This window comes from Astatotilapia calliptera, chromosome 17 (genome assembly GCF_900246225.1).
Source record: "Astatotilapia calliptera chromosome 17, fAstCal1.2, whole genome shotgun sequence".
NCBI lineage: Eukaryota > Metazoa > Chordata > Actinopteri > Cichliformes > Cichlidae > Astatotilapia > Astatotilapia calliptera.
Genome location: NC_039318.1, coordinates 38,994,363 through 39,020,740, shown reverse-complemented (window position 1 = coordinate 39,020,740; position 26,378 = coordinate 38,994,363). Strand labels below are relative to the sequence as shown.

The following is a 26,378-nucleotide window of genomic DNA, read 5'->3' as shown; positions in this document are numbered from 1 at the left end:
TGCTGCTCATGGGGGGTGATATGATTGTTGGGTTTTTCTCTGTATGTATTATTGTGGGGTCTACTGTACAACATAAAGCACCTTGAGGTGACTGTTGTTGTGATTTGGCGCTGTGTAAATAAATTGAATTGAATATACTGCTGTGGATGACATATATTGTGACTTGGGAATTATGTATTCAGTCTGAGTTTTCCATTACAATGAACCTGCATGGCTTTCTCTTGTTCATGAGATATTTACACCAGAAGTGCTCATTTGTGATGAGAATCGTGACAACTGTTAACAAATAGCTCACCTGCAGTGCTAATGGTTTTCCTTGCATTTTTAAAAATATTTATTTGCATTCCAGTGTTTAAATTAATATATAGCCTATATTGGTCTTCACAATCCACTTCAAAAATGACAATGAGACACGTGCGTGTGTTTGTGAAAAATAGAAGCGCAAACATGAAAAACATTAGGCAGAGACAGGAAGTGAAAGGGAGAGAGAGTACATCTGTTCCAAAGAATGGTCACAAAGATCGAGATGAAGATCAGTTTGACAGACAGACAACATAACATTCGATCATATATTCAGTTATAGTTAACTAATGCATGGAAAAATATGCTACAGCTCAACTGTGTGCTAAGGTACTCAGGTAAACAGCACTATACATCTGTATACATGAATTAGAGGCGGCACATTGATCCAATTATTAATAGTATCGACAACAACACTGGAATTGATACTGGATCGATAGTAGTGCGATAGATACTTTGTTTCTATCTTCTAAATTCACTGAATTATAATTTTTTTGTGAATTAACAAACAGTATGAAAAATGTCTGAATCTTCCTGTGTCTTGTTTATAGCCAACAGCACGTTTAAACAGCCTGAGCTGTGTGTTGGAGACAGACACGAAAGGTGTGTTTTCATTGTTATTTACTATTGTAGAATCACAGTGATTTAGTGGTCATTAAGGTGTGCTCGGAATCTGCACACCTGTGATGAGTCATGTCACGTGCTCCCCTACATAAGGTATGTCTGTAGATCAATAGTATTGGTATCGGTCCTGCATTGACTTGGTATCGATACTACAATCAGCTGTACTGGACCCGGTACCATGAATGAATGTGCTGACGTGTAGCGGACGGCGCCATCTGTGACGTAGGCGTTTTCAGGCAAATGTGGGCTTGTTTTCTCCTCCAGCGTACTCCTCGTGTTAGTGAAACAAACACGGGCCATACGGCAGCAGTGGCTACAGTTTACAAGAGAGCAAGACACGCGTGGTAACGTCCCTTTATGTGAGACAATCTATAAAGGAAAATGTAATATGAAAGCCTGGCATGTGTGTAACTACGCGTGACCGCTACACGCGTGACCTCTTCCCGCGGGGAACCCAAATACAATTCACGAGCGCCTCCGAGGAAGGCGGTCGTTGCATTCGAGAGGAAAGATGGCGGCGGCCGTAACAGGAACGCCAGCGCGAGCAGAGAGTGAAATAACAACACGTTCCTCACAGCCTGCTCATACGGCAGCGCCACACCGCGAAGCTTTATCTGCGGAGGACTTCGTGGCGGGTTTCCTGGAGGACAGAGACACCGAGCTGATGTGCCCGAAGACCGTCGGTGAGCTGATGGAACATCTGACCGAGCAGAACAACACGCTGAAGGAGCAGGTGAACGAAAGCATCATATATACAGAAACACAGCGAAGAATGCGTGAGATGCGGTCCTGCTCGCTGTGTCACTAACACCGGGACAGGTGGGAAATGTGGCAACCGAGTCTCCCAGTTAAAGACAAACAAACCAACCCTGTAATTGCTCCCAAAAGGCTGATTGTGTCCATCTGGACGTTTCCGTGGGAGAAACGTTTCGTCATCATCCAGGTGGCGTCTTCAGTCTCAGCTGACTGCAGCTTTATAAACAGGACATTTGCACAATGACCTCACAGCCCACAGAATGAACTGTGGGCTGCCAGCGTCTGTGTCCTAATCACAGCTCAGTAAAAACGTGCACAAGCCCACATATGAGATTAGTAGTGGTGCAGTTGCGTGGACACTGGCGTGGGAACAGTATGACGGTGCATGTTTCTATATATCTCCATTTTTACACTAAAAATGTAAGACGTAAACAAACAAACGTCTATAACACTGTATTTTTACACATTTCTGTGTCCTCGAGAAACACGTTTGTGCGTTGTTGTGAAGTTTATGCACTTATTAATAGTTAAATTAGATTTATGGTAGAAAGACTGATTGTATAAACCTTGTTTTGAGCTCAGTTATAGCTTTAAATCAAACTGTACTCCTCCAGGCAGCCAGTGGGGGGCGCTGGTATGAGCCACTGCCAGAAGTCAGTGTTTTGATTGTGTTGAGTCTATTCCGGCTCTTTTCTCCCAGCTTTCCAGTCTCAGTGTTGTCAAAACAGACTTGAATGACTTGTTGGATTAAACCCCTGTTGTCTGGTGGCTTTGAACACACCGGCGGGCAGCTTCATTTTCTCCTCAGAAATCTCTAAATATCACTAAAAACTTTGTTTTTCTTCATGTTGGAGTTTGTTAATGCGGTGGTTTGAAGGATTCACACCAACTTCTTCCCAGTAAAGGTTTTAATGGTGATTACAGGAACAGTTGTTGTTGTTTTGGACACTAGAAACACGTTTTTGTTTTATTCATTTAACCTGAGCTCACGTCTCATCTTACCAGACAGAAACTGGTTAGTTGTTACTAAGTTACTGACTCCATTTAATCAGCAGTGAAAATAAGTCACCAGGAGCACATCACTGTTTCAGACAGCCTAACATACACTGTGTGTCTGTGCTTTCTGGCACTACCTAAAATCATCTTTATTATTATTATGAGTTCTTACAGCAGTGGATCATAATGGGACATGAGCTGTAGTTTTCCAAAGAAATAACAGTTTTGTACATCATGCAGGTCTTTTGTTGTACATTTGTTGATGCCAGGTTTAGCTCTGCTTTTGTAACGGACGGTCACGGCGGGTTGTGGCCTCTCCACGATGTACTCGTGGATGTTTAGAATAGAATAATCCTTTAATTGTGCCACAAGCAGAAATGTGGTTGTAACAGCAACAAGAAAAAAACACACGTACATCAAACAGCGCACAGAACAGAAACATACACAATTTAAAAAATATATATATTTACATCAAGGACAGTAGTTACCAAAAACAGAGTACTGTACAGTTATTACCATTAAATAAAATGAAATACACTTTATTTACAGATAAAATGTATTTCAGATAAGAGGCAAACTCAGCTTATAGTGTGAATCGGATGATGAAATAGTGCAAGTTACAGCATTGATGTAAACCTGTGTTTGTTGGGAGCAGTTCTGATTGTACAGTGTGACAGCTGCAGGGAGGAAGGATCTGCAGAAACGCTCCGTCATGCATCGAGGATGCAGCAGTCTGTCACTGAAGGAGCTCTGCAGCTCAGCATGCATGGGCTGGGAGACTCTGTCCATCAGAGATGTTTTGGCCAGAGTCCTTCTGTCTCCCACCACCTGCACTGGTTTGATGTCTCATCCTGTGGTGCTGACACTCACCAGTTCCCGGCCTCCTTCCTTGTGCTTAGCATACAGCCTCGGGGTGCTGGACTCGGGGTGAAACCCTCCATGCATGGTCAGGAACTTCCTGGTCTTGATGCCTTTGAATAGAATTTGTGCAGTTTGGAATTTCACTAGATCGGCACATTTCAATATTTCAGACTGCAGTAACCTGTAACCTGCAGCGTGGATGATTCAAACTGCGTTTTTTGAAGAGTACAAAGTGAATGTAATGTAGTTTTACAGTTGTGGCCCCAGACCTCTACACAGTAGCTTAAGTAAGGTGAAACCAGTGAACAGTAGAACATGAAGGCATGTTCTGTCTAATACCTGCTTTGCCTTGTTTAGTGTTGCAATGCTTCGTGATACTTTGGAATGAATATATCTTACGTGAGCTCTCAGTTAAGATTTTTTTACCCCCAGAAATTTATTTTACTTTACTTATTTCATTAGTCATATCCTCCAATAAGTTCTGCAGATCATCACCAGAGCAGAAGATGTTTGTATCGTCAGCAAAGAGAACCATTTTTAATACTTTGGACACTTTACAGATGTTGTTAATGTGTAAGTTGAAGAATTTTGGGCCCAAACTGACCCTTGGGGTACACCACAAGCAATGTGCACATAAGGAGCATTTAATTTCACAAACTGCTTCCTGTCACCTAAATAACTCCGGGCCCAATCTAGAGCGACCCCTCTGACACCGTAACGTTCCAGGTTTCTTATTAATATATCAGGATCTATGGAGTCAAATGCCTTTGTCAACTCTCTGAATGACCCAGACACATATTTCTGATGTATTCTATTGAATCTAATAGTGCCGATGATGTTGATCTGCTTGATCTGAACCCGTACTGACTCTCAGTGAGTAGTTTATGTGTAAATTTCTCCAGTCTGTTTTTAAACAGTTTTTCAAGAACTTTTGAGAATTGAGGTGGTGAAGAGACCGGCCTGTAGTTTGTGAAATGGTGTTTGTTGCCAGATTTGTATAGACTAACTTTTGCTATTTTCATTCTGTCTGGAAATCGACCAGTTTGAAATGATAAATTACAGATGTATGTAAACGGTTTTATAACAGCCTCAATGACTCTTTTAACCACGATCATATCAATCTCATTACAATCCAAAGATTTCTGATTTTTACATTTTTGACAGTTTCAAAAACGTCATTTTCACCGATGGCTGTGAGGAACATAGAATATGGATTTCTGTCTATCGGTGTATCCGGTTTGTCCTGTGCTCTCCCAGGATCAGCGCCTGTTTCTGCTGAATTTGGTGCAGCAGTTACAAAGAGTTCATTGAGACTGTTTGTCACAGCGTCCATATTCTTCATGGTCGTTACAAATGAAATACTTGTAGTTCTTTTGTCCAGCCCCACGTTTTATAACACTGTTCAGTATTTCCCATAGGCTTTTCATATTATTTCTATTTATATCTACTATTATAATTATTTGTAAGGCAAGGCAAGGCAAGTTTATTTGTATAGCACAATTCAACAACAAGGTGATTCAAAGTGCTTTACAGAGACATTAGAAACAAGAACAAATAAAAAGCATGATTTAAAATTGATTAAAACAAGCAAATAAACGAACTAACTAGTTAACAAACAAATTTGTATTTAATAGATGTTATAAATTAAATTATGATTTTCTTAAACGGGGACGCTGCACCACTGAAATGCCATTACACATGTCGTTATAGTTATTTATAATGGAAATTAACAAACTGTTCATGAACGCCCTCGTATGGATGGAAATGCTAACTGTGGCCTGTAAAGTCTGAGATGTAACGTTTGGGGTTTTCAGTTTTTCCTCTTCGTCTGTCGGTGTTGATGTGGCGCTGCTCTCTGAGTGGTGATGCTTTTTGTGATGGCGAGCATAAATGGTTGTGGCCGTGTGATGATGTCACTGGTGCACAAAGCAGCCAGTTTTTATCGTTTAAAATACAAACAACACCCTTACGGTACATTTAGTTGTCCATAGGCCTGCTGTCATCCCCTTCTGCTGCTCTCGTCTTTCTGTTACTCACTCATGTAACTTGCTCATTTACACACAGTTATAGAATTTATTGTTTGTAGAAAGTTCACACAATCATGACGCTCTGAAATCTTCAGTATGAAATGTAAGCAGTTCTGTTTTGCCTTTCAGGTCCTGACTGTGTCCAGTTTGGTGCCTCCTAAAGTTTCAGCAGCTCTGTCTGCTGTCGAGGACGCCAGGTGTTCTCTGGAGGCGCTGCTGCAGAGGGAACAACTTACCTTCAACATCCTGCACAAGGTAGTGACATCACTAAGGACGCCAAAGTACTCCAGTGTCCGGCAGCCTCGCCTCTGTCAGTGCGCCCCAGGGTGGCTGTGGCTACATTGTAGCTGCCATCACCAGTGTGTGAATGTGTGTGTGAATGGGTGGATGACAGGTTGTGTAAAGCGCTTTGGGGTCCTTAGGGACTAGTAAAGCGCTATACAAATACAGGCCGTTTACCATTTACTCTTGTCTTGTCTCCCTCCTTGATGGTAGCGCTCCGAGCCTCTTGAGCTTTCCCAGGTGTTTTGGTTGATGTCTGTCAGCTTCATGTCACGTTTCCAAACATGGAAGTGGAGTTTTGGTCCTCCGACAGCGTGAGCCCTCGCACACCTCGCCATACCCCGTGTCCTTGGGGATGTGACCCGGGTTCATGCATCGCACATGGCCCAGCCATCTGAGTTGACTCTGACTGAGCAGTGCACCCAGACTTGGAGTACTGACTCTCTGCAGTACATTGGTGTTTACCACAATACGTCTAAGATATCAGAGACTGAAGTTGTTCAGCCTTCTGTCCTGGCTGGCTTACTCGGACCAGGATTCAGTGCCATAGAGGAGTGTGCCAAATATGTAAGCTTGATACCACGCGTGTTCAGCCATGACAGCTGCAGTTTTTGCTATCACTTGTATCTCCAGAGAGAGGGAGTTAGAGCTGATGGAAGGTAGGTGAAGGTGTCTACCACCTCAGGATGGACCGGAGTCCAGGGACTCTCCACCATTTGACCTTAGAACTGAAGAAGCTTCTCGGATGAGAGGTGAAACGTCTTCAAGCAACTTAAAGAAGTCCAGACGCTTTTCTTTGCAAGCTCCTTTGACTACGATGACCTGGATGACTGAGAACCTTCACAGACACCATCCTGGATCATGATGCTTCTCTTTTTCGGGCTAAAGGTTAAGGTAAACTTGTTGCAGGCCTCAGACAAAGGGCTGACTAACTGCTGCAAACATGAATGCTGTATCGTCTGCAAACAGCAGCTCGTGAATAAGGGACCTCCCTGACCTTGGTTTTCGAGTGTCCCAAACAGGAGAATCGTTGGTGGGTGCATAGACGCTGAGAAGGTTAGCAGTGCTCGATGATACTGACCAGTGAGGATCCTCTCGGTCCCATCTGTTGGTGTTTCAGTGGCTGTGAGTGAGTTCTTCACAGCCAAGTCCACAGCATGCTGTGTGGGGTTGTGTAATCAGTGATGGAAGCTTAGGTCAGCTAAGCAGCTCTCCGGTGAGCAAGCAGGTCCTCGTTAACGACTGCTAGCATCAACTGAGATCGTCTGCAGTAGTGATGTTTATTATTGAGGGATTTGTATTTATTGTGCTATTTCTTAAATTTGTAAATCTGTCACATATTGTATTGTTAAATAGTCTGTTTCTGTTACTGTACCCACATAATTTCCTTAGGGATTAATAAAGTATGCTGATATTTGTAGCACCATATCACCCTATTAGAGCACTTGGCTCTCGCTCTGCAGGCCTACTTGTTGTTCCTAGAGTATTTAAAAGTAGAATGGGAGGCAGAGCCTTCAGTTTTCAGGCCCCTCTTCTGTGGAACCAGCTTCCAGTTTGGATTCAGGAGACAGACACTATCTCTACTTTCAAGATCAGGCTTCAAACTTTCCTTTTTGCTAAAGCATATAGTTAGGGCTGGACCAGGTGACCCTGAATCCTCCCTTAGTTATGCTGCAATAGACGTAGGCTGCCGGGGGATTCCCATGATGCACTGGGTGTTGAATATTGTAGGGTCATTACCTTAAAATATATAAAGTACCCTAAGGCGATGTTGTGATAATGTTGAAATAAAACTGAAAAGAAAAACAAAAAGACATTTTTAAGGAAGGAAAGTAGGAGAAAGTGTGATGTGTGACACGAGCTGAACATCAGTGTCAGCGTGTCTTTGATGAATCCCAGTTCAAGCTTTTTGCTTCAGATTGTCGTGATTAGTGTGGATGAGGGACAACAGTGCGTATACAGCCATGTATACAACTCAGTGAGGCCTCTGTCATTGTTTGGGGCTGCATTAGTGCCAGTAGTGTTTGGGCTTCACTTCCCAATGATCCCAGTTACACTGCCAGTACAGTAAAAGCATAACTGGATAATAAAATGCACAGTAAAACCCAATCAGTCATAGATCGACCTGCAAACACCAGACTGAAGCTGGTGTGACGACCTTTGGGCTTCTTAGTACCAAACATACTTTGTTGAAATGCCACAGTCCACCTGAGTGTTGCTGTGACCACGCCGGCCCCTTTGTGACCAAAGTGGAACCTCTTCATGGCTGCTTTTAGCGACATTACATGCCGATCCTCAGCGCACCGGCTTCTTGAACACGACATCCGTGCGCGTCATGGATGTTCAGCTTGGAAATCTGTTTGGGCCATATTGAAATGTCAGCATCATTGTGACGAACGCTTCCACCACCTTGTTGAATCTGTGACATTTACGGCAGTCCTGAAGTCAAAAGGGGGCCATCTACTGCACTATGGGACGGAAATGAGTCACCGGAGGAAGCATGACTTCAGGCAGTGTTCTGCCGGTGAAGCCTGGGTCGTGCTTTTTCTTTTGTTCCTGTTAACTTAGTTGTTTTGCAGCAGTATATTTGATGCATTAATGCCCACTTACAGCAGTATACAGCATATAGCTTGAGATATTAATAAGTAATGTTTTTATTTGCAGTGTTGTAGCTAAAGTAGAACAATATCCTTCTGTGACTCTGTTAATCTTAGCCAGTTGGTCAACCTACCTACAAGGCCAAATATAAAGAGTCCTGACAAATCTACTTTGACCTAATTCTAACAAATGTCCCTCATAAGTTCCTGTCTCTAGGCGTGTTCTGTAATGATTTAAGCGATCATTGTGTAGTTGCTACCTGTAGGAACACTAAAATCCCTAAATGTAAACCGCGTATCATCTGTAAAAGAAATTTTAAAATATTTAGTGAGCAAGCGTTTCATTATGACTTGTCCATGGTAAACTGGGAAAATTTGAGTCTGATACCAGACATCCATGTGGCTTGGGCTTATTTTAAAGACATTTTTATGAAGATTTTAAATAAGCATGCACCTGCCAAAAAATTTAGGGTCAAGGGACGGGAGAACCCTTGGTTTTCATCGGAATTATCAGAGTCCATCCATCAGCGCACCGTGGCATGGGCAAAAGCTAGGAAAAACGATTCCCTGACTGACTGGTTAGATTTCAGGAAATTAAGAAACAAATGCACGACACTTATCAAGAAGGCTAAGTCAGAATATTATTTATCTGTTACTACAGAAAACCTCAATAACCCTCAGAAATTTTGGAAAGTAATTAAGTCCTTATCTATAAATAAAATATCACAGGCTCTTCCAAAATTCATTTTAAAAGATTCTGTCCCAGTTTATGACAGAACTGAGGTCTTAAACAGCTTTAACAAGCACTTCGTAGCTACTGGTTTTTTATTTAACTCTGTTGGAGCAGCCCCCATGACTCCCTGTACAGAACCCCAAACATATTTTGGGGAGCTTTTTGGTTTTTCTCCTTTTTCTGTCCAGGAAGTGCATAAAGCTCTTAAAGCCTTAGATCACAGGAAACCCCCAGGGCCAGACTTAATAGAGCCCTATTATCTGAAAATAGCAGCTGATTACATTGCACAACCTCTTACGATCCTTTTTAATCTTTCAATCCAAAATAAAGAAATTCCACTTGTTTGGAAGTCTGCTTTTGTTACGCCAATATTAAAAGGAGGCGACCCGGCCATTTTGACTAATTACAGGCCAATATCAAACTTGTGTGTTTTGGCAAAAGTCCTTGAGTCTCTCGTCAGTGAGCAATTAAAAGAGTTCTTGTACTCCTAATGAAGTTCTCTCAAAACTGCAATCTGGGTTCAGAAAACAGCGTCGTGCTGTCACGGCTGCCACAAAAGTGATAAATGACATACTTGTTGCTCTGGATAAAAAAACAGCACTGTGCTTCTCTCTTTATCGACCTGTCAAAAGCTTTCGACACTGTGGATCACGCCATTTTAAAGCATAGGCTTCTTTCTTTGGGGCTGTCTAGACATGTCGTCTCCTGGTTCACTAACTATTTGAGTGACAGGACTCAATGCATTAAATGTGAAAATCTGTGCTCAGAACTTTTGAATATTCACACTGGGGTGCCACAGGGTTCAATTTTAGGACCTCTGTTGTTCATCATGTATATAAATGATTTGGGACAAAATGTGTTCAATGCTAGTATGCATTTTTATGCTGATGACACAGTTATTTATTCCTTTGGCTCAAACCTTGAAAAGGCAATAGAATCTTTGCAGAAAGCTTTTGACGTGGTTCAGCACACACTTCTGGAGCTGAAATTGGTTCTCAATGCTGAAAAGACAAAGCTAATGTTGTTTTCAAACATGAAGAGATTTCCTCAAACTGTCCCCTTGGTGTCCACTCTTGAGGGAAACCTCATAGAAGTGGTGCACACGTATAAATATCTTGGCTTTTTAATTGATGATTCTCTGACCTTTAAACCTCACATAGACAATCTTGTGAAAAAACTCAAACTAAAATTAGGATTTTTCTTTCGAAACAAATTTTGCTTTTCTTTTGAGACAAAAAAGCATCTTGTAAATGCCACATTTTTATCTGTTTTAGATGATGGTGATCTGCTGTACATGAATGCTTCCGCCCAGTGTCTTCATATGATCGACTCAGTTTATCATGCCTCTTTACGGTTTATTACAAACTGTAGGGCTTTGACCCATTGTTGTGATCTGTACGCTCGAGTGGGATGGCCTTCGTTGTCCTCCAGGAGGTTTGCTCACTGGTGCATCTTTATTTACAAGGCCCTGCTTGGACAAATGCCCACCTATATTTGCGATCTGCTCACACGGAGGAGTACTGTTTCTTATAGCCTGCGTTCAAGCGATCTTTTTTTGTTCCATTTGTCAGAACTGAACTGGGAAAGAGGGCTTTTACTTATGCTGCCTCTTTTACATGGAACATGATGCAAAAAGACTGGAAGATAGCAGATCTTATTTCATTAAATGCTTTTAAGTCCAGCTTGAGAGAGCCAGAGAAAAATGTTTTTAAAATGTAATTGTTATTTATAATATGTATGTAACTTTGTAATTTCAACATGTTGTCGCCTCTTGGCCAGGACTCCCTTGAAAAAGAGGTTTTTAATCTCAATGGGACTTTTCCTGGTTAAATAAAGGTTAATAATAAATAATAATCCATTCACAGTCAGCCTTTTTACCCCAGACCGGGAGAACAGATCTGATTGGAGCAGAACACCAGGTGAGAGGATGATATCTGTGGAGCCGCAGTCAGACCCCACGCAGGTGCAGCGGGTCCTGGTGCACAACGATGCCTGGCCTGGTGGCGAAAGTATGCCGGCAGTTCCTGGAGGATGAAGGAGTTGATCCCACCCCATCCTCACCTGACCTAAATCCAGTAGAACACCTCTGGGAGATTATCTTTATCTATTATCTATCATGTGCTCATGTGAATACTTTAGGCAGCAGAAACCCGCGAAAGACCAGGAGCGAGAAAAAGAACCATCACGGATATGGATTCATGACTTTATCCGACACCACGCGTTTCACCTCAGTCCAGCTCAGGGATGCCCTGGTCCAGATCTGAGAGGAGATTCCCTTGAACACCACCCATCATCTTGCCGTGCCGATGTTGCCGATACATTAACCTCCAAACTGACATCTGAGATGTGTGGCCAGAAGAAGGCCGTTCTAGGAACAGATACGATGCTGTGGCAGATCCTCCTCTGGTACAGGAGCCGAGCTTACAGGACAAATACAGACAAATAAAGTGTGTGTGTGTGAAATGTGACCGATCTGTACAGCATAGAAACCCTAATATCTTTGTACGCTTCTCTGCTGCTGTCCAGCATTGTTGCTATCAAACGGTTTCAGACTGAAATACTGGACGTCTTCAATGTCTGTTTCTCTTTTTTGCAGCACCTACAGGATGCCCAGCCTTGGATGGATAAACTCGAACAAACGTGTAACCAGGTTGACTTTATAGAGAGACACATGAAATACCTAAGATGCCTTCAACACATAGAGGAGCTCAGGTAACACCCTCACTGTTTATGAGCAATTTAAAAACACAAAGCTTTATGCCGTCTTTTAAAGTCCAGATGCTGTGTGCATAAAAACAGAGTGCAATGATTTGTAAGTCCCATAAATCTGTATTTTATTCACAGCAGAAGATCTATTAGATGTTTAAATAAGGAAGGAAAGGAGCCAAGTTCTGCTGATTTTAAATTTGATGGCAGCAAACCTCTAAAGTTGGTACTGGGGCAACAAAAACGGGGAAAAGTGAGCGGCACTGAAACGAGTTTGAATGTTATTAAGTGGCAGCAGGTCTGTAACGTGACAGGATGTAAAAAGATTATCTAAGGAAGGCAGCGTGTCTCAGAACTGCATCAACACAACCTAATACTGCAGAGACTGTTGGATCATTAGATCATCTACAGACGACAATGTCATCGAAAGGTTCTGAGAATCTGCAGAAGTCTGTGTGCAGGGTCAAAAGTCAGTCCTGCATGTTGGGGGCACAGTGTGCCGTTCTCTGTGCCAGAGCTCGTGGAAAACAGACCGAAGCAAACTGTTGTGAAGGTCAGACAAATTGAAATCCTTTCCCCAAAACACAGATGCCCCATCCTTTGAACTGAAGAGGAGACGGGCCATGTGGCTGGTTATCAGCACTCTCTTATCAAGCCACTGATGAGAAATCCCAAAGGTTGAGTCTGTTCATCTGGATGTTTTCAGACGTCTTCAGTCAGCTGAGACTCGAGACGTGACGAAACGTTTCTCCCAATGAAAACGTCCAGATGAGCAGAACCTTTGGCATTTACTTACCTGGATGATTGAGCATGCATCTAGACTCTGATGGTACAGGGCAGCGGTGTCCAAGGCCTCCAGGGCCGGTGTCCTGCAGGTTTCAGATGTGTCCTTGATCCAACACAGCTGATTTAAACGGCTAAATGACTCAACATGTCTTGAAGTTCTCCAGAGGCCTGGTAACGAAATGGTCATTTGATTGAGGCGACCCAGGGTGAGATTTGCACATCATAGCTTATGTTTTTCTGTAACTCGGCAGCCCACCTCTCTGAGTCTCGTTCATGGCCTGTGGTCTTCCTGTTGGTGCCTGCTGTGGTGTAATGAAAGCAGTGACGTGCAGTCTTGTGTTCCAGTGCTACAGTTCAGCAGTGTCTGATGACCAGCAGTGCCTGGGAAGCCATAAGGGCAGTGGATAGCATGGCGGCTCTGGATTATGGACTAAACCAGTCTAGATGTTCTCATCTCCAGAACTTCCTCCAAGCAACTCTTAGCTTCTGGCACAAAATCATGAAGGACCGTCTGACCAGGTGGGAGCCCTCAAAGCTGCTGTGCCTTATTAGACTAAAGACATGGTGACAGGTTAATAATAAATAATAACCAGAACCACATATTTCAGAACATATGAAGCTGCTGCTGCTGCCTCTCCCTGATGGGAGTTTCCAGGCTGCTTCAGTTCAGAAACACATTCATGAATCCGACACACGCTCCATCATCAGCTCGTTTGTAAATTTGCTGATGATTCTTTAAAACGAGCTAGCTGTTAATAAGCAAAGATGTCCCCTGACATGTGACCCAAATCCATTTTCTTCTTTCACAGTGATTTTGAGAAGCTGCTGACTCAGCTTCACTGGCCGATCATCTCTCCTCCCACTCAGTCACTGACACCGACGCCCAGCTGTCAGGAGACTGAAGGCCAGCTGGAGCTGCTGGTCGGGCAGCTCCTCGCCCTGCAGACCTCGTATCCTTGTAAATACTCCTAGGATGACTGGAAACTGTCTGCCATGTTTCTCATTTGTGACTTTAAATTGTTGGGAAATGTCCCTTCAGCCTCCATATTCATGGAGTTTTGTTAATAAAAAACTGAATGCTCTGCGTTTCTACAGGTGGGCAGGCTTAATGAATTTAATGGTAAATGTATTCGTATAGCACTTTACTCAGTCCCTGAGGACCCCAAAGCACTTTACACCACATCCAGTCACACACACATCCACACACTGGTGATGGCAGCTACACTGTAGCCACAGCCACCCTGGGGCGCACTGACAGAGGCGAGGCTGCCGGACACTGGCGCCACCGGGCCCTCTGACCACGTGGCCTGATCACGAACACCTGGCTGTTACTTTGCATGTTTTTATGTGGTTTTTTGTGCATTTTGGCTTCATTTTTGTTAAAGAAAAATGTAATCGGACATGTTTTCATTTGAGGTTAAAATTGACTTAATTTAAATAATTTAACTATTATTTCATTTACCTGATGTAAATGGGTGCACACGCGCACACACTCACACACTAAGTTCTTAACATTATATACATTCCCATGCTTATATTTTGGTGTAACCAAAGAGACCTTTTAATTTCAGACGACCTTGTTTTGGGGACACTGTTTAAAAGTTTAAACATGGTTTGCAGGAGACGTGGAGACATGAACAGGAATGTTTGTTCCACCACACGCGTGCAGAGCCGTCTTTATAATAACACATGTTCCCTGCGCACACGTTGCTCTTTAACTGTCTGACAGTGATGATCTGCTGTCTCAGAGGACTTTGGACTCCAGTGAAGCTCTGTCCTCTCCTCAGATGTCCAAACCTGCTCCCCTCTGTCTGCCCATCCAGATCATGTTGTTGCCTCTCAACAAGAGGTTCAAATACCACTTCTATGGGAACCGGCAGACCAACTCTGTCAGTAAGGTGAGAGTTCAGAGGTCACTGAAAACAGCTTTGACCACTGAAACGTTTGGCAGCAACATGTCAAAGTCTGGACGCTGATTAACACAAGAGGGAACAAAGTGTTTGATGTGCGCCGTGATGCAGTGCTGCCGCGCTCCCGGATCACAGGGTTGCTGTTCTGTCAGTTTAAGGTGGGATCGCATTAGCTGTCATGATCAATGTTACAGGGAAGTCATGTTTCTGTGGCTTTATATTGAAATCCTAGTTGTTGATAAGCGTACATATGAGTTACTGAAGGAACCGCTGTTTGATTTCTGGATGATTAATAGATCCAAACCATCCTCTGAACCTTGGCGAGCACGTGGACAGCACCTCACCAAAAGCACAGATGGGGGTGCGGTGCACACTTTTCATTATTTTTAACTCTCGCTTTCAGTTTAACGCTTTGTAACTTTGCTCTTTCACGGCAGCACAAGCTTTAGAGTTGCTCACAGACTGCGTCCACTTGACAACACGCTGCAGGCAGGCGTGGAGCGTACAGCGAGTGCGCTCTGTCTGCTCCACAGTAAATTCCTCCTAATGCGGCCTTGAGCGATCGAGCGCTCCCTGGCTCCGAGGCCGGGTGCTCATCAGCGAGTGAAGTGTCATAACTTCTGCAATAAGCAGCGTGTTATTGATGCTGGGGGGCGATGGGGCCTCGAATCCATTCAGGACGTCTCCTGGAAGAGTAAAGCATAGCTTACGAAAAGATTCAAGAAGAGGCTGAAAATTTCGCTCCTACATAGTTTCCTTAGGGATTGATAAAGTATCCTGATTCTGAAAAGGATTAACACGGAGTATTCAGAGCTGAGCCGTCGCTCTGAGAGGCGATGTCAGTAATCGTATGTACGTATGCTAAGGTTATGTGTTGTTTGGTAACACGTGTAATTACGCTGCTGTGGGTCATGTGCTGATGATGATGATCAGCTCCAGGGCATCCCCTCGTCCTCACCAGTGGGTTCAGTTGTTGTTGTGCATGTTTTTCTTTACTTGGAAGCGTTCAGAGGATGTTTGTTAGATTCTGAGTAGCAGTCTGTGCTTCTGTCATGGTTCAGACTGTCTGCTCCTGTGGTCACAGTCGTCATTGTTAGCAGGTCATCTGTAGAGTATTTTTGCAGTTGCATCCTCCTGCTGAGAAACTGGGTGCTGTTTGGAACAGGAATACTTGAGCCCTCTGTCATGGCTGCATAAACTTACCCTGTGAAATTACTTTAATCCAGGCTGTTATTTAGTCCTGTGTTTTCTACAAGAACAAGCCGTATCAGAGAGACTAGCTTTGTGACTGTCATCACAATCCAAAATAAACTTCTTTGTGTATTTTCAGCCAGAATGGTACCTCACACAGGTTCTCATGTGGATGGGAAACAACTCCACCTTCATGGAGGAAACGATCCAGCCGATCTTGGACCGAGGAGGGGTAACTCTAAGTGCCAAGGTATGCTTTCTGTTACTATGCTATAATTCACTCATTCCTAAAGTGTGGGCATAAAAGTGACTATAGGTGGACTGTAGGAGGATATTTGAAGTAAGAACTGTTTCAGCTAACTGAAATAATCGATGCTTATAAGATTCAAACACGGCTCATTAAACTGTAACACAGTAAACATTTGATTGGAGCTCAGGGCAGTTTGGGCAGTTTCTATTTCAGCGACGCCACAGAGAAGACTGACGTCAAACCTCAGAGGCAGATTTAATATTTATTACAACTTATTATTGTACAAGAGCACTACAATGTTTTCCCACTCTCTGCTGAGCAGCTTACAGGGAAGCCTCATGCAAACTCGTTGTTTCCTGAAACTGAGCAGTACCTTTGTGTTCGTGTAGGTGGAGCTGTGTCGAGGCCTGTTGTCTCTAGTCCAAGAGAAAGTGACCAGTGATGCTTCTAAGCTGCTGTATGATGATGTGCTCTTCTGTCACTTGGTGGAGGAGGTGCTGCAATTTGAGAAGGAGCTGAGAAGCAACCATTCCTACCCAGCAGAGCTGCCTGGTGTGCTTCACCTCCTTCTCGAGGATGCAGTCCTACAGAAGTGGCTCACTATGGAAAAGAAGAGTGAGTTTTTAAGGACGATTTGGTCTTTGCTGCTCCAAATGAGACCACGTTTTTCTTGGTCTCATTTGTTATGCTGTTATTTCAATATTAAATGAGCTAAACTCAGATTTTGTTTGAATGAGCTCCACCTGCTACATCACTCCAATCAGTGGAAAGTGACTGCTTTGCTAACCCCGAGTATACGTGTCGCACACCATATAAATGAGTCAGTCACAGAGGAGGTGACGTTCTTGCATCATTCACCTCTTTGACACCGTGAACTCTTTGGTCAATATGCGAAACAAATCTTACTGTGATGCTGTTAAGTCTTCATCCTGAAGCAGTTTGGACCACGTGTTTGGTTTGCAGCTGTAAAAACCCAAACTGCAGTGAATTACAGTCAAACATGAAGGACACGGTCTAATATTGCTGAGATCTTACTGAGATTGATGAAACATTAATGCTGCTCATCGACGGTGTAATGACGGTCATGCAGGGTGAAGTTTCTAACAGTAGTACACTCTCACTGTCTCCCAGTGACACTAGGTTACTAAACAGTTTCTCAAAATTACTGTTAATGTTACAGCAAAGACTTAGCAATGCTGCATGATCCACTCCAGAGAAGTCGATTCACTCTTTTGGAGGATTTGCATTAAGTCCTAGCATCCGTTGCAGTGACGTGCCTGGTTATTCTTTAACACGGCCTTAGACTAAATGTCATTATAACAGCAAAAACACTCAGGAGCACATTTAGTCAACAGGACGTCCTGGACCACTTTGTTGAAGTCAGATGGTGTGGTACTGCCTAAAATACAGAATCAGCTGTGTGTCAGCAGCTGCACAAAATATTTTATTCAATGGTCAGAACTCAGTGACAGCAGTGCGGCTAATCCGTGGACCCTGAGACTGACACACATGTAAAGATCTGATCGCACATATAGCCTCACAAACGTTGCCTTACAGTACCTTATATTGTAGCATAAAGGCCCTGCAGTCCTTCCAGATCATCCTGAATAATGTGACAGATTGTTTCTTTAAACTACATGTGGCTGTTCTTCGCTGTTACTGTTGCTCGTAAGATTTCATTTCATACGATAGCCTGCATTGCAATCTCATCGTCTCCAAGTTTGATCAGTAACTGACACAAATGTTTCTCTGTACATACAGTGGCAGTGGAAAAGATGGATGCCATGCTCTCGGCTGAAAGAGCCTGGAGCTCTCAGTATAAGGACATCAGTGATATGGATGATCTGAAGGCTCCAGACTGTGCGGAGACTTTCATGACTCTGCTGCAGGTTATTACTGGTAAGATTTGAGTATCGTTGTCTGCTTTAGGTTAGCTTGAGCTGTTTTGTTATGTTTAATAATATTCTAACTTATGTATAACACCATTTCACCAAAGAGCAAGAGGTGAGGTAAGGAAATGATCTTTGTTGTAAACTGCTTTATGGAAATAAATTCTATGCCGTTGGAAAGCCTGTTTTATCTTTCTTTAAATGGTGCCATGATGTAGTGAAAATGCGTTTGTGGGTTGAGTAGCAGAGTATGTTTGTCGCACCCATGAGAAACTTGCCAAATCTTCTGTGCCAACACCAAACAACTTTTTCTGCTGTTGACTCGTTTGGTCTCAGTTATTTGATTGGATGGTTGAAGTCTGAAGAAACGACATGCTGGAAACTGAACATTCATTTAACAAACAGGAGCTTCAGTAGCACCTGGAAGAACTATGTTTGTTTGTTTAGAGAAGTAAATGTGAGGCTTTTCAATCTCAGTACGCTTACAGGTCGCACTTACAGGTAAGTTATTACCACTAATAGGTTCTTTGTAATAAGCATAAATACAAACAGCCTGCGAGCTGCAGTGGTTTGTATCATATCTATCTAATAGACTCCAGTTTGTGCATGTAAATGGAGAGTCCTCTTCACACACTGAGGTTAATTATGGAGTTCCACAGGGTTCAGTGCTAGGACCAATTCTGTTTACATTATACATGCTTCCCTTAGGCAGCATCATTAGAAGACATAGCATACATTTACACTGCTATGCTGATGACACCCAGCTCTATCTGTCCATGAAGCCAGATAACACACACCAATGAGTTAAACTGCAGGAATGTCTTAAAGACATAAAGACCTGGATGGCCGCTAACTTTCTGCTTCTTACTTCAGATCAAACTGAGGTTATTGTACTCGGCCCTGAAAAGCTTAGAAATATGGTATCTAAGCAGATTCTTACTCTGGATGGCATTACCTTGGCCTCCAGTAACACTGTGAGGAACCTTGGAGTCATTTTTGACCAGGACATGTCCTTCAGTGCACATATTAAACACATATGTAAGACTGCTTTCTTCCATTTGTGTAACATCTCTAAAGTTAGAAATATCCTGTCTCAGAGTGATGCTGAAAAACTAGTTCATGCATTTATTACTTCCAGGCTGGACGACTGTAATTCATTATTATCAGGAAGTCCTAAAAACTCCCTGAAAAGCCTTCAGCTGATCCAAAATGCTGCAGCAAGAGTCCTGACAGGGACTAGAAAGAGAGAGCAGATTTCTCCTGTTTTGGCTTCCTGTTAAATCCAGAATGATCAGGCCCCGCCCCTCCCTGAGCCTGGTTCTGTCGGAGGTTTCTTCCTGTTAAAGGGAGTTTTTCCTTCCCACTGTCGCCAAAGTGCTGATCATAGGGGGTCATATGATTGTTGGGTTTTCCTGAATCTATTATTGTACGATCTACTGTACAACATAAAGCGCCCTGAGGCGACTGTTGTTGTGATTTGGCGCTATTATGCGGTTATTAATTTATTTGCATAGTATTAACTTTCCCCTGTTACCGTACTATTACCACTTTATTACAGAGCTGTAATAGAAAGTGCGGCCTACTTATAAAGAGTCAAGCATGGTTGTAGCATCAAACTCTTACCAGTGATACTGGTGCAAACGATTATACTGGTAAATCAACTTCATCGGGTGAAGAAGGAATCAAAAAATAACGATACGAGCTGTGTTTGGAAGGGATACAAAATAGTTTATAAAATATCTTATTTCCTGTTACTGCATATAAACATTTTTTGAATAATTTTATTTCTGTCGTCCCTCCATACTTAGAGCGGTACCGGACCTTACCTTGTCCTTCTGCACAACTGAAATTTTTGGAGCTGCAGAAAGAACTCGTGGATGACTTTCGTATACGACTCACTCAGGTAACATTCAGATTCAAAACAACAGCTGACAAAATGAGATGACAGATCAGGGAATTAGGTTAGCTCTCCATCATCTGCTCCAAATCAGTGAACAAAATCCTCTTTTTACCCAGAGACAGTAATCACTCACAGTCATAGTGGATGAAGTGTGATGTCCATCCACTGCTGGGCTATCAGGCACGTTCTTCCTTAGTGCAGTCCAGTTTAGTTGCATCCAGGTGACCACAGCTCTGAGCACCCACTCATGTGCACACGTTTCATAGTCTTTGTTAACCCCTTTAAGCACCAGATGGGCAAAACGTACGGGCATTAAAAAACACAATGTTTACCTCTTTGTTGATCTTATTATCTAAGCCTAAATGCAGAAGCAGTCCCGGTCTGGAGCATTTAGGTGTGTTATGGTCACAGTAGTATTGTCTCTCCTCATCAGTCTGGGAAAGGTTTTATGGCTATTTCAGAAACAGTTTTAAGTTCCAGTCAGTTTTTAAATGTTTTTCTGTTCGTTTCCCTTCTAGGTGATGAAGGAGGAGTCTCGCTGCCCACTGGGTGTCCGTTATTGTGCCATCCTCAATGCTGTCAACTACATTTCCACCATACTGGGAGACTGGGGAAACGATGTGGTGGGTGTTCTCTTTCAAACCTTCCTCCGTATCTCACTAGAAGCAGCAGTGACCAATCATGGAAGCGTCACTACCAGCTTGTCTGTCCAAGATGGACCAATCACTTCCAGGACACAGGGTCCCCTTGACCCCCTTATAAGAGCCCCAGGCCCCAAACCAGCCATCCTCGCTTTCTTTTCCATGAGCTCCTCAGTCTGTTCAACTTAATCTGTTCAATGATGCTGCCGTCAAGGTAGAACTTGTTTTTCTGGTTCTCAAGAACATCTGTTATGCTGTGATTCGTCGAGCTGATATATTGTTGTAATAGTGGGTGTTGTGTTACTGCTATCTGCGTGTTACAAAACGAGCTCGTCAAGTAGCCTCTGGTTTTGTGTTTGTGGCTATTGCTAGCTGCCAAAGCGAAGGTTTAGTACATACAGCCGCTGGATCCTCTCAGATGAACCCCAGTGGGGTAAGGTTAAGGGTGTCGTGTTTCGCCCTTGCCCAGCTGCGTGCAGACTAACCATCTCAGCTATGACCCCCATCCCTTCTGCGTTGCCTAAATGGGCTTCAAGCACGCACAGGCATTGCAAGCAGACCCCGACTCCTGCAAACACTCCCACGTAATGCCCAGCAGAATCTGGGAGCAGCATTTGCAAGTGGCTGTGACCCCAAAGCCGATCCCTTCCTTCGCGTCACTGCAGCAAAGCCCAGTGGCGAATCCAGCTCAGCTGCTGCATGCTGGGGTCCCCCGAGGACCATGTCCCCCCAGAGGATCAACTTCCTCTCTTCAACCAGCTCTTCAACTTTGGGGAGAAGCACGGAGAAGATGAAGAGAAGGGTGTTAACATGGATATCCTTGTAGATGAAAATGAGGAGGATGCCATTCCTCCTGCCCAGGTGTCGCGGCCTGGCATCGCCATCGGCGGGGAAACTCACCCCTCCCCATGTCCGCTGTCCTGGCATGCATGAAGGAGCCGAGGCGTTACTGGGATAAGCCCTTTCACCATCAAGGGTCACTCTGGCCTGGAGATTGCTGACTGAGATTTTGGGGCTCACCGAACACCCAGCGATCAAGCATTAGATGGTTTCAGCTTCATCTGCACCGATGTGCCACACTCATGTCGGTGGGACCAACCTTCTCAGGTAAGATGGAGCGTTTCACAGCCTCCATGGTACCAAAAGGTGTATGGTCAGCCTGCGCTCAGCCTCCCAAACTGAGGACACGTGTATCGTCACTGATCTTATTCTCCAGGTCTCTCTGGGTGCAGCGCAAAGCTGTGGCCACGTCAGACCCAGCTGTTTAGGACTGAGCCTGGCCGGGACACATTGGTCAAGGTGCCGGGCCAATGTGGCCCTCGCCCTGGAGACTGTCCTGGGCTTGGCTCCAGGGTAGGACCCAGGTACCCCATTCCTGTAGGGTGCACTGGACTGTTCTGCTACTTGAGGGTTCTGTGAATTGCTTGTTGGTCCTGGGTGTGGGGGCCATCTGCCATGGGAGACCCTACCAGAGGCAAATTTCTCCAGACAACATAGTCCCGTGATCACTGGGACACACAAATCCCTCCATTCATGCAGGGATGCCCAAAAAGTAAATCTTTAGAAGATCGTGCTGCATTGACCTGTTGCAGCTGAGCCAATGAGTGATATTTAAGATTTTATAATTCTGGTTCTTTTCCTTTCTTCAGTTTTTCCTACAGTTGCAGCAGACAGCGGTCTCACTCGGTGAAGAAGCTGTACCCGGAGGCCTGGGCATCATGGAGATGGGTCGTCTGGCTTCTCTCGAGGGCTCTCTGTTTGACGGTCTCTTAGCGTTGCTGGATCGTTTAAAAGGAGATATGCTGGGAAGACTGCTGGATTTTCTCATGAGAGAAATAAAAGAAAAAGCCAAACCATATTGCCAAGAAAGGTGAGAATTACCTGTTGACGACAGGCTAATTCTTTGTATTGTTTTACACAATTTAAATCAAGTTTTAGCTTTCAGACATCTGTGTAGCTTTAGACTAACGGGACAGCAGTCCAGAGGCTTCACAACCACAACCTGGTTTAAAGATTTATTTTTGTGCATTAAAGTAATCCAGCGACAGTTTGTGTCAAACAATTACTGTTTGCTTTCCAAATCGTAAATGTATACATTAAACGAGGGCTTATGTTGTTTCACAGTAACTGCAGGACGCTTCGTCCTTCTGCTTCCAAACAGTCAAAAATCATTTAATATAATTCCATACATCAGTTGTAATGCTTTTAACAAATGAAACTTGCTACGTAGATCTACAACAGTACGATGAAGCTTAAAATTTATATCGTAGTATCACTGAAGGTGACGAGCCTGACAGCTGAAGGCGCTGCCTCTCATACTACTTTTAAATATCCTGGAAGTAGACCAGCAATCTGAGAGTGAAGTGCTCTGTTGCTGTGTTATGGTACTGTGTTAACAGGGAGCCAATACAGGAGAAATCTGCTCTCTCTTTCTAGTCCCTGTCAGCACTCTTGCTGCAGCATTTTGGATCAGCTGAAGGCTTTTCAGGGAGTTTTTAGGACTTCCTGATAATCATGAATTACAGTCGTCCAGCCTGGAAGTAATAAGTAGTAAGAGTAAGCATCTGGTTATTTTTCTAATATTTTTAGGTCAAAATAACAATAACGTCAGTTTGATCTGAATGTGTCAGCAAGAAAACAGAAATACCAGGTGAACCACGCGAAATCTGACAGTGAAACAGGTGAGACTCATTACAATGTTGCAAAATAAGGAGGCGCCACCTTGTGGTGTCATCCAGCACTGCAGCATATTTACCTGGCCAGGTTATATTCCCCCCCCACCTTTACAAGAGCTCGTAAATAACTACAGATAACACATGTTTGTGTCTGACAGAAGGAAAAATAATAATAGTTACTGTTGTTGTATAAAGTTAAAAGCCTGAAATGCTCGCGGGCCTGTGCCAGCGTTGGCTGTATTTACACTGTGGGGCTTTGCAGGACAACACTAATAAAAACTTCACATTATTTCTATTATTCAGATACATCATCAAAATAAAGTGACATCATATTTCTTATTTTTATAAAATTACATTCAATCTGTTGTTTTGATCATTATTTTTATTTATTATCGTTTCTTGAGTCCTTTTAATATTTTTTCTGCCACTAAGAAATATAACAAAGTCCCACATTACAGAGTTTCATTAAGTTTTTAGCTGTTACTCTGTTCTTCACTTAGGTGGTTGTCCCTGCCGTCACAACAAGACCAGTCCACCATGTCCCTGTCCAGTACAGCATGTCCCATGATGCTGTGCGTTAGGGACAGACTGTTGAACCTTCATCAGGTGCTTGGCTTTTCTCTGTTTCACCTGGCCTGGCAGGGCCTGGCGGAAAGACTCGACAACTTTCTCTACCAAGACGTAAGCAGTCAGTGCTCACTAAACCCACCTCACTGTTATTGTCCTTGATTTGTGTCAGAGCGTGCAAACAATAAACGTCTGCTCAGTGTGGAAGTGTGATGGAAGAGTCAAAACTGCTGAAGGTTCCCACCAAACGCTGCAGGCTGCTCTTTGCATTGGTTTATTTAATAAGAATAATGTTTACTTTATTGATCCCCGTGGGACCCGTTCACTCAGTGAAGCAGTGGGCAGTCACTAAGCAGGCGCCCAGGAGCAGTGTGCAGGGACCTCGCTCAGTGGCACCTCAGGGTAGCTGTTCGGTGGATTCGAACCCCCGACCTTCTGATCATGGGGCGACCAGTCTACCTACTGAGCTATCGCTGCCATGACGCCGCGTGTTGAATATATCGGTTGAATGTTGACATTTTTCCCTGCTGTGAATTTTTTGTTTCATATGTCAAAATATTTTTTATATATGTTTGAAAGATGTTCTTTTGAGCCACTTTCAGGCCATTTTTTCCCACATTGAACATGAATATTTCAAAAACAATGAAATATTAAATGCTCACCCTTTCTTGGCTCTGGTCTGTTTTTGGGACCAACACATTTAAAGATCTCTGAAAATTTGCCAGTTAAAAATTTAAAGAGAAAAAAAATTTGTTTAGTGACGTCTCTGAACGATACGGAGTTACACTGTAAAAGACTGTAGAATACTTTAAGTTGTTCCCTGTCCAGACATTTGCTCCTAAATAAAAACAACAAACAAAAATATTTTTGAAACCAAACTAAATGTAACCTTTCAGTTTGACTTCACAGTAAATACACTTGATGTTCTGTCAGTTTTGTAGTGCTGAGCTTCCAGCACAAACGTGTCTCAGTGTATAACTTTATTCCTCTGGCAGGTGATCCTCTGTAACAACTTCAGTGATGGTGGAGCAGCTCAGCTTCAGTTTGACATGACCCGGAATCTGTTTCCTCTCTTTGGTCACTACTGCAAAAAACCAGAGAACTTCTTTAAGCAGTAAGTGTGTGTCTGTGCGTGCGTGTGCGTTTGTGTGTGCGCGGGGTAGGGGAACAAGAAGCCCTGGGTACCACAGAGTACAGGAAACAAATGCTACGGCAAATGGACGCCATCGTAACCGATACTGAGTTATCAGTCACGATGTCTGCGTCATACAGAAGTTTACAACTGTTCAAAATCACATTACATATATGCAAGATTATATAACAGATCAAGACGTCTTTATCCCAGATTTGTTGCAAAAATACAGAGAACAAACACAACAGCAGGAACCAGTAATGACTGTAGACAAACATAGCTGGTGTGGGGGGATCTGGGCACCTCTGCTTGGGCCGCTGCCCCCCACAGACACAGATAAGACGTCCATGTCATGAAGCCTTCATGCTTAAGAAACACTGCTGTGACGTAAGAGCGCATGTCAAAGGTGTAACTCATATTTGAAATGATATATTTTGTCCATCTGCTCTCTTTCTGCAGTGTAAAGGAGGCATGTATCATCTTGTGCCTTAATGTGGGCTCTGCTATTCTGCTGAGGTCTCTCATAAAAGAGTCTGACATGACCAGAGACTGTGCAGGTACGGGAGATCCTCCACCCGAGTCGGCGCTGAACGAGCTCGGTGTTTTCTGTTTGGCGCCGTGTGACGTGTTGATTCTCCTCTCTCTGAGAACCTCGTGGTTTCCCTCCTGATCAGTTTACTCTTTCTTTTGGTCATTAGCATTTATGTTCCTCGTAGCTTTCAGAGTTGGTCACATGATGTTCAGTAAGTTTGTCATTATTCGTTTCATCTGTTCTTTCATGGGGTATTTAATGGCTATGACATGAGATGACCCAAGTACACAACAACTGTATAAATAAACCCAAGTTGTGTAAAACAGTTCTTTCGTTGTTTTTGTGAGAGAGACACACACACACACACTCACTCACTCACTCACTCACTCACTCACTCTGTTTTGGACAAACATAACAAAAGTAAACACAAAGTGCTGTTTCTAAATGAAGGTGTTTATTATTAAAGGAAAGAAAAATCTGTGTCACTCCCTCTTGCAACATAAATCAACTGTGGTGCATCACATCTTTGGGAAGCAGAGATCAGTTTCTCTGACCACACCCACACCTGTTCTCAGTCAGCAGATCATTTAAATAGAGCCTGCCTGACAAAGTGGAGTAGACCAAAGGATCCTCCAAACATCATGCGGTCATTGAAGGAAAATCAGGAACAAAATAGAAACAAAGTAATCAAGATCTCGCCGTCTGGAAAAAGTTATAAATCCATTTCTAAATCTCGGGTCTCCAGCGAACCACAGTGAGAGTCATTCACCGCGAATGGAAAAAACCTTCCCAGGAGTGGCTGCTGAGCCTAAGAGCACAGCGACAACTCGTCCAATAGATCACAAAACACCCCAGAACAACATCCACAGAACTGCCGGCCTCAGTTAAAGTCAGTGTTCACGGCTCCATCATAAGAAACTGGACAAAAGTGTCCTGCATGGCAAAGCCCCAAGATAAAAACCACTGCTGAGCAACAGGAACGTAAAGGTCATCCTGATGACCCCCGAGATGCTCTGTGGGCTG

At 43.5% G+C, this 26,378-nt stretch overlaps 1 protein-coding gene across 2 annotated transcripts; it reads left to right on the top strand.

Annotated features, from left to right (window-relative positions):
• Nucleotides 1-963: 963 nt before the first annotated feature.
• rint1 (RAD50 interactor 1) lies at nucleotides 964-25,680 on the top strand. 2 transcript variants are annotated; one of them, XM_026147011.1, is made up of 15 exons: nucleotides 964-1,017; nucleotides 5,694-5,819; nucleotides 11,773-11,888; nucleotides 13,014-13,187; nucleotides 13,478-13,618; nucleotides 14,398-14,566; nucleotides 15,909-16,019; nucleotides 16,409-16,634; nucleotides 17,781-17,918; nucleotides 19,717-19,811; nucleotides 20,327-20,431; nucleotides 22,099-22,319; nucleotides 23,625-23,805; nucleotides 24,687-24,805; nucleotides 25,283-25,680. In XM_026147011.1, exons 1-15 carry the CDS (start codon nucleotides 994-996, stop codon nucleotides 25,491-25,493), a joined length of 2,157 nt encoding a protein of 718 aa, XP_026002796.1. In that variant the 5' UTR covers nucleotides 964-993; the 3' UTR covers nucleotides 25,494-25,680. The 2 variants fall into 2 exon arrangements, with proteins under 2 accessions (XP_026002796.1, XP_026002795.1); XM_026147010.1 differs by lacking the exon at nucleotides 964-1,017 and adding an exon at nucleotides 1,049-1,657.
• The last annotated feature ends 698 nt before the right edge of the window (nucleotides 25,681-26,378 follow it).

Bases quoted from the DNA above. Each gene is read 5' to 3' on its own strand.
- rint1 (XM_026147010.1), top strand. From the start codon at position 1,436: ATGGCGGCGGCCGTAACAGGAACGCCAGCGCGAGCAGAGAGTGAAATA. The intron at 11,889-13,013 runs GTAACACCCTCA...CTTGTGTTCCAG, and splicing joins CAACACATAGAGGAGCTCAG to TGCTACAGTTCAGCAGTGTC. The intron at 19,812-20,326 runs GTAACATTCAGA...TTTCCCTTCTAG, and splicing joins TTCGTATACGACTCACTCAG to GTGATGAAGGAGGAGTCTCG.